The 8,584-nt window shown below is 52.0% G+C and overlaps 1 protein-coding gene across 1 annotated transcript in view; it reads right to left on the bottom strand.

Annotated features, from left to right (window-relative positions):
- Positions 1-8,584, bottom strand: part of GIMAP8 (GTPase, IMAP family member 8) — a 33,844-nt gene that overhangs the window by 22,019 nt on the left and 3,241 nt on the right. Inside the window, exons 2-6 of the mRNA XM_023533821.1 lie at positions 6,227-6,887; positions 3,554-3,599; positions 2,351-2,452; positions 945-1,568; positions 11-654 (exon numbers count right to left, since the gene is read on the bottom strand). Coding sequence (XP_023389589.1) covers positions 11-654; positions 945-1,568; positions 2,351-2,452; positions 3,554-3,599; positions 6,227-6,887 — 2,077 coding nt within the window. The remainder of the gene's footprint in view (positions 1-10; positions 655-944; positions 1,569-2,350; positions 2,453-3,553; positions 3,600-6,226; positions 6,888-8,584) is intronic.

The following is an 8,584-nucleotide window of genomic DNA, read 5'->3' as shown; positions in this document are numbered from 1 at the left end:
TGTCGAGAGCCTTCTCTTTTAAACTCCTTACCGTATTTTTAAGTTTGCTGGCACTCTCGTGAATCCCATGCCCCTGGGAATATCCTTGCCCCCCGTGACTGCTTATCAGCTCATTGGCCATTTTCAGAAGTGCCTCCGCCTGCTGTTCCCTAGCTTGGCCAGTGATTTTGTTGTTGAAAGCACAAACTCTCCCGCCACACTTTTTAACTACCTTCTTAAGAGCACCGTTTTTCATGTTCTCAAGGTAATGTTCAAGGCTCCCGCCCTCCAGGTCTTCCTTCCGGGTGAACAGCAGGATCGTGTACTTCAGAACGTCCTCCCCGAAGATGGTCTCCAGCATCGCCACCACCTTTGCGTCCTCGCCAGTGAACCGCCCCAGCTGGAACACCAGCACCAGGATGGTGTTCGTGTCCTCACAGCTGGACACACAGCTCACGATCTCCTCTAGCTGGGCTTCTTGGCCTGTGGCCCCAGGTCTCGGGCAGAGGCCAGGAGTGTCCACGACCACCACGTCCTGGTCAGCCTCTGTCTGGCACGTCTTGGTGACCGGCTGTGCGCTGAGCAGAGAGGCGAAGGCAGATCTCCCGAGAATGGTGTTGCCGGTCGCGCTCTTTCCGGACCCCGTTCTCCCGAGGAGGACGAGGCGCAGGGTCTCTGCCAGGAGAAAGCGGGAAAGACTCGTGACTGAGGGCGGACCCGCGCGTAAGAGAAAGAAGCGCTTGGAAAAGGTCGCCTCTTTCCCGCAAGACCCTCTCTATCCAGTCGGAGAGACCAGATCAGGGTCGGCGCGGTGTGCCCGGAAAGGCACGAAACTTCGGCGAAATTGCAGAAGACGTGAGAAAGAGAAAGAGTCCTTTTTATCTTGCCTATGCCCTTCGGGAAACAAAAGGTTCTCTATCTACGTTTTGCAAGCACATCCAAAACACTTTTTAGGCACCGCTTACCTTTTTGGAAGGCGCAAGGCCGGTGCCCGCTCTGCTGCACCATGCTCACAAGTTTCTCCAGGAGCTCGTCGACCTGGCGTTGCTCCTCTGCCCTGGTGACTCCGCAGCCGAAGGCGCTGGATCGGTTTCTACATTTCCGCAGGATGTCGCGGAGGGCTGTATCTCCAGTTTCTGGGAACGTGTGTAGTTCCCGATCCCGCAGGTCTTCTTTTCTGGTGAAGAGAATGATCACGAACTCATAGAACTTGTGTCCAAAACTGTTCTCCATAATTCTCAGCACCTCCTGATCTTCCTTGCCGAAGGAGCCCAGCGGGGTCACCAGCAAGAAGGCATGGGGGCCCGGAGAGGCGTGCTCCTGGAGCTCTGACCTGAAGTCCGTTGACAACGACAAGTTTGGACTATCAATGATCAAAATTTCCCTCTCTCTCCAGGTTCTTCTCGCAGACTGAAACCTCTGAGTGACAGGCTGTTCACTGAATTTGGTCTCAAAGAACTGCTTCCCCAGAAGCCTGTTTCCGGCCGCGCTCTTTCCAGCCCCGCGCTTCCCCACCAGCAGGACCTTCAGCTCCGATGTTCCCCGGGTCCGCGGGCACTCTGGGGCCTGCCGCGGGAGCTCCCCTGGCCCTGTGGGATGAGAGGACAGGTTGTGAGTCTCTCCCTGCACTTGAACACAGAGATGCAGACAGGCTTCATGCTTTCTCATCCTTGCCGGTTCTTACAGAGGATGGCAGTGGCCCGCTGGACCAGCAGGACTCCGGGCCACTCAGAAAGCTGCCCATCACAGAGGAAGCCACGAAAGGGGCCGTGGACAAACGAAGAGATATATAAAGGGCTCGAGGTTTCCCAGGAATGTGAAAACGTTCAACTTGACCTTTACTGGTCTTGGTCTTAGGGTTCCTCACATTTTGCTACAGAAGGTAAGTATTGGGGCGTGATGTCTGTGGGCTGAGGCGGGAACAGGGAGGATCTGAATTGAAAATGACCCAGAGTGGTATATTCGTAAAATCGAACTACTGATACGTGACGTCGATGTAGTTCCAAAACACACAACGTAAAGAAAGCCAGACGCAAAACCTCATGCTATGTGAACATATTATGTGACGTTCAAGAGCAGACAAAATGAATCTGTGTTGATAGAAGTCTGGAGAGTAGCTCCCTTGGAGGGTGGTGGGATGTGGTAAGGACTTCTAAGGTGACGGAAATGGTTCACATATTTATCTAGAAGGCGGTGACATGTGTAGGCATATAGAAAGTCATTGAGCTGTATACTTAACAATTGTGTGTTTGACTCCGTGTAAATCGTACCTCGATAGATCGTTGTAAAAACCTGCATCACAAAACTGTCTCTAAATACACACCCTGTTCTCTCCACTTCTCCTGAGGCCCAAGGTCAACGGCAGACCTACCTGCTGAGCAAATGGCAGAGCCGCCAACTCCAGAGACTGTCACTGAGCCCGAGCCATCCAGGGTGCCATCGTTTGGACTGTCCCTCTGTCTGTGCTGTCCATCTGGGAGGAGCAATGAACATGGCATTTAAAGAAAGCAGCTGAAATGCCAATGACATCATGTCCTTGTTATATACCGCCTTTGGGTGGTCACTACGTTCCCCAAAATCACCTCGCACAAGCCCAATCCTATAAACGGTCCTCTCCAACACCGCATTCTGAGACACCCCATGGTTCCCTGTGACGTGCTATTCTCTTGGGGCCACAAGTCAATAAAGCCAGTTTCGTCTTGTAACTGGGATGTCCCTGGGGGTCTTGGCCGGAGGGCAGTGACAGAATTTTAAGTCCCTACTGCTGCTTGAGTTCGCATATTTCTGACTAAGTTTACTCATCTGTGAAATGAGAGCAATGATACTAATATCTTCTTTATAGGGTTGGCACGAGGATTATATATTACATTCTATGAGGATTGACTGGTTGGTCCATGTTACATATAATTTTCCAGCCCATAATGTCAGCTGCAATTATCATTATTAAAATTTTAATAGTTATTTTGGGGGATCCTGTGGGGAGAAAGATCTTGTCTATTTTACTCACTGTTGAATATTCAAGTTCTTGCACAGAGCTGGCCCAGAAATCACCGAAAGCCCATCCATGAAGGGATGGTTGAATTAGTCACGTGTGCCCATCTGTGGGCCAGACTGCACCTACTACACAGAACCGGGTAGATCTACAGGTACCGACGTGGGCAGAGGGCGGGATGTATCATTAATGGCAATCACCACATGGGTACTGAGCTCCATCACTGAATTCTGCAAGTTAGTGCTTTCCCAGTAGGGGTCAAAAATTGGGGTGCGCTGGGTCCACAGCCAGGAAGAAGGGGCTGAGTCAGGGGAGAAGCGTGGGAGGCAAGTTTGGCTCCGTAATATTTCAGGGAAAGTCAAGGGACACCCACACGGTGTCCAGGATCTTTGCTGGTGCCATGTCTACTCGCTAGTGTTGGAGTTCCCTGGGAGACCGGCTGTAGGCACCGCTCTGAGCTAGGTTTCCAGGGTGCGGTTTTGCTCCGACTTATCCAGATATTTTTTCCACTTCGCGTCGATGCACTATGCATTCAAAAGAACACGAAGCTGAGCTTCGCATTTTTTTAAAAGATCATCTTACCATGTGGATTGTCCCCATTCCGAGATGAAGCTTTATTCTCACAGTCCTAGAAAATAAAGGGGGGAAATGATGCACACAGATCTAAAAATCTCATCGTCCACAAAGTAAAGAAATGGAGACGCAAGCATAGGATTCAGGGTCATTATATATCGATGATTAGGATGTGTCAAATCAAGGCCACGGTCATGGTCCTTGTTGGCTTTCGCAGACCTGTCCATGCTGAGAGTCAATTGTTAAATCTCCAAGTTTCCCTCTGCTTTCTTACCTAGTCTTACCCCAAATCACTGACACCTTCGATCACCTCTCTCCCGGGATGCTCTGATTATCAGGCCGCTTTCACCTTATAGAGCCCAGCTCAAAGTCTTCTGTTTTTTTAAAATCCAAAGGATTGTTACAATGCAAATGTGTACAATCTTAAAATAATTTTTCCATCTCCTATCCACGAGAAAAGTAACAGGTGTTAACTCATACATACATCCTTCTATGTTTTCCTGTGTTTGTACAGATACATAGACGCATATATGAACAGAGAGAGAGACTTTCTAGGCTTACTGTTCTGGGTGGATGTGATTTGTTCCATATGTAACATTTACAGCTAATGCAACCATTCCTTTATTGATACGTCTTCGGTATATCTCTGGTTTTGCTATTTTGAAATATATAGTGATAAATATCCCTGTACATATACCTTTATACATACTAATATTTTTATTTCTGGATGATCGAGTCCTAAAAGTAGAAATCTTGCCCAATCTCTGGATTGTTAAACTCCTTAGTGTCTCCATAATTGAGTCGGACCTCATACACTTCCGTAATAACAACGGTCATAATGGTAGCGAATACTCATTGAACATCTACCTACCCACTCTCGCGTTATTTGCAAACAACTTTGTCAGCATCTCGTTTAATACTCACCACCATCCCTGAGATAGATATTATCTCCATTTTCCAGATGTTGAAGCTAAGATACTGTGGTCAACAAAACAGATCTGAGTTCTGTCTCAAGAAATTCGTGGGGAGGTAACCATGGCAAAGACAGTCATGGAAATCGCTGGAGGTGACGACACCTGTCGGATGATGTAGGGCAGCTGCGGGAGCTCGCTCCAGGGGCGATCGGGGAGGAAGTGAGTTTAAGCCAAGACAGATGGATAAATAAAAGCAGACCCGGTACAGGAGAGGGGATGGGAGAGGGGAAGTGTCAAGACAGAGAAAGTCGCACGTTTGAAGCTCTAGAGCGGACATGAGTATAACTCGAGGACCACAGGGAAGGCCGCTGAGACCAGCACATTGAGAGCAGAGTAGGCTGTGGTGAGGTCAAGGTTCCGAACCCCGTCTGAAACTCGGCGGAAAGTCACCGGAGCCTTTTACATACGAGGGCGTTGTGTTCAGGCGACATTGGGAAAAACTCCTTCTGTGCCCTTTTCCTCTCTGCTGACACCTCTGTCCCATGCAGCCTTTAAGGGACAGACACATGGCCATAAAGGAGGGTGAGAGGGCTCAGGCCTAGGAGATAATTGAGCAAGTGACCTAAGTGCTCTTTCTTCTGACCCGCCCTGACCCAGATGGCCCCCACGGTGGATTTCTGCTTGCTTTACATTCTTTGGCACTTATATTTACAGAATCCTCTATGCCAACATTCGGTTCCACCGCATCGGTAACTGCTTCGGTTCTTATGCATAAGTCACTCCAGCTGAAGCGTGAGCTCCTCAAAGCAAAGGCTGACATTTGTGTATCTTCCTTCGTTACAAATACATTTTCCTTTCGAGTTTTCAAAAATTAAATAAAACATCACCCTGTCTGTCGTGTGCGAAGTGGCCCGGGCTATAAGGCACAAGAATGAATGAGGGGAAATGTTGTCAGCAGATCATGTGTAAACTAGCACAGGTTAGGAGGAGAGGCCGGCTTGGGCCAGGCGGTGGGGCTCAGGTGGAGAGAAGCAGGTGGGTTCCAGGTACCTGAGGGTTTCTCGGATCGCAGATGCAAACTAGCCGTGCTATGGAAGCTGGCCTCTGGGCTCGGGTTTGACGGGCATGGCGAGCGGCACAGCCGTTCACCGAGTCGAGAGGAAAGGAGACGGTCTTAGAGATTTAAGAGAGGAAATCGGAAGCCTGGACACGCTAGGTTTGAGATCCTCTAAGACAGCCAAATGGCGATGTCGGGTAGCGGTTGGACAAAGGAGTCGGGGCTTGGAGGAGAGACCCGGACGAGAGCGTCGAATGTGGAAACCACTAGCGATGGATGGAGCTCGGAGCCGTCAAAACGTGAGAGCCCCCGAGGGGAGAGTGCAGAGGGCTGAAGGAAGGCGAGAACCAAGCCCCGCAGACGCCAGCTCTTAGAGGTCACTGGAGGGGGACTCGGCCACCTCCGGAGTGGCCGGAAAGAGGGGGAGAAACAAGAAGACGGTAGTTTCATCGAAGCCAAGGGGAGGTGGGGACTAACGAGTCCCGTGTGTGTCCAAAACTATGAGGGGTAAAGTTAGACGAGGACTTAAATGGATCCATCGATTTCCCGGTCAAGTCCAAAGGGGGAATATTCGAAGTAACTTACCGTCCGGAGCCTCCTCTTCCCGGATGATGGATAAGTAGCCCCTTACACCAAGCGCACGTTTGTGCCCATCTGCTTCCCGCTCCGCCCCGCACAGGGACCCTTGGAGACGTTAACGAGGACGCTCACCTGGAACGCATCGCCCGCCTTCCCGCAGGTCACGTGATACGGTTCTCGGTTCTCAGCCACCATTCGCTTGACCTCGTGGAGCAGCTTCCTCGCCTGGCTGAGCCGCTCCTGCTCGCCTGCCTTGTTGTCGAAAGCACAGTACCGGTTTCCATAGTTCGCTAGCAGCTCTCTAAGATCCTTGCTGTTTTCCATGTAGTCTTGTATAGACTCATCCCCCAAGTCACCCCTGCAGGTGAAGACGACGAAGGTGTGCCTCCTGGCTTCAGCTCCGAACACCTTCTGGATGCCCTCGATCGTTTCTCTGTCCTCTGCCCTGTAGTAGCCGAGGGGAATCACCAGGAGGAAGGCGTGGAGGATGGGAGCGGAGAGCTCCCTGCACTGTTGAACGTGGTGGTCCTTGTCTCCGGCAGAAGCCATCGAGGAGAAAATGTCGGGGGTGTCGATGACCACGACCTTCCCGCTTGCCGTGTCGCTGCTCTCCCTCCGGCACGTTTTCGTCACCATCTGCCCACTGAATCTGGACGGGAACACGGCTTTGCCCAGAATAGTGTTTCCAGTGGCGCTTTTTCCCGCTCCACGTTTCCCCAGGAGAAGCAGCCTCAGTTCCCCGGGGGGGCAGCCCTGGCCCGACGCGCCCTGCAGGCGCCAGCTCTGGCTGGTTCTGCGGGGACAGAAAGCAGCACGTCGGTGTTCGGCTCACACGCGGAGTGAACGAGGGAAGAGCAAGACCCGCGTTTGTTGAGTAGCGACGGCTCCGATCGTAAGTGTTCGTTGAGTGTTTCTTTAACAAAGAGGTGGTCTCAGCTGGGCGACGTCCTCAGGGACCCTTACATCTTTCTGCTCTGCCAGTGCTTCAGCGTGGTGGCGCATGCTGACTCTTCGTTTTCCTACTTGTCACCTCATGGCCCCAGGATGTCCACCGCAATTCCAGACACCACCTTTGAATTCCGCGCACTAAGAAGGGGCAAAGGGCAACGACAGGAGTTTCTTCCGATTTGAGCCGTCGCTACTCGACAACAGGACCCGCGTTTCCCCCCGAGGATTTAGGCTAACCAAGTCCTAGACTCAGACCGGACTGCGACCGAGAAACCCTGTTTGCCAGGACCCCCTCTGCGCTCTGGCCTGTGAAATAAGCTCGTGTCGGTAAAATGTCGGACACCGTGGATTGGCTAAAGCGACAGCCCCTCTCTCTACACTCATCACCCCCTGGGAGGAATCTCCACTCTCTATGACACAGTGGTGCCCTCCCCCGATGCCCGTGTGCCAATCCCAGAATCTGTGACCGCCTTACCTTACGTGGTAAAAGGGACTTTGCCAATGTGATTAGGAGCCTGGGGGTGGGGGTGGGGGATCGTGGCTCACCCAGGGGCCCAACGAGTGGGAGGCAGGAACGTCAGAGTGAGGGAAAGGAGGTGTGAGAAAGGAAGCAGAGGTCGGAGCTCGAGAGAGATTGGCAAAGGCTCCCTGCCAGCTCTGATGATAGAGGAAGGGGCCAGGAGCCAAGGGGAAGGCAGGCGGACACCAGAAGCAGGAAAAGGCAAGAAAACGGGTCCTCCCATAGACCCCCAGAAGGAGCACAGTCCTGCCCCGCGCCTTGATTTCAGGCCTTCTGGCCTCCAGAACCGCAAAATAATAAACGTGTGGTTATTTAGCCACTACGTTTGGGGCACTATGTTACAGCAGCGATCGGAAACTCATACGCTCTTCCAGCTTCCCTTCCAACTAGGGGTGCCCACGTGACCCGGTTCTAGTTGATGACAGCTGAGATGGCAGCCCACTCGCTTGGGCCTCTCGCAAACACTGCTGTTTTCTCGATGACAAGGGCGGACTTCAGTGGGGCACTCCTGTCGTTGCCCCTTTGCCCCTTCTTAGTGCACGGAATTCAAAGGTGGTGTCTGGAATTGCGGTGGACATCCTGGGGCAATGAGGTGACAAGTAGGAAAACGAAGAGTCAGCATGCGCCACCACGCTGAAACACTGGCAGAGCAGAAAGATGTAAGGGTCCCTGAGGACGTCGCCGGGCTGAGACCACCTCTTTGTTAAATAAACACTCAATGAACACTTACGATCGGAGCCATTGCTACTCAAAGTGTTACTCGCGGCTTTGTGTGCGAAATGCAGGCTCCCAGGCCCCAACCCAGACCCTCCAAATCACAATCCACACCTTCACAAGTCACAGGTGTGTGGAAACATGCAAGTTCGAGAAGCACGGAGCGGAATCCGCACAGAGCCAAGGTCCCCGGCACCGCCCTCTCTCTGATGATTGTGTCCCATACCAGGCGCCCATATTCTCATGAGCTTGTCCCCAAGTTCCCTGTCATGTCCATCGAACTCTTAATCTATCCCTGAACCAGAAAG

Source organism: Pteropus vampyrus, unplaced genomic scaffold (genome assembly GCF_000151845.1).
Source record: "Pteropus vampyrus isolate Shadow unplaced genomic scaffold, Pvam_2.0 Scaffold112, whole genome shotgun sequence".
Lineage (NCBI taxonomy): Eukaryota > Metazoa > Chordata > Mammalia > Chiroptera > Pteropodidae > Pteropus > Pteropus vampyrus.
This window is presented reverse-complemented; position numbering and strand designations above follow the sequence as displayed.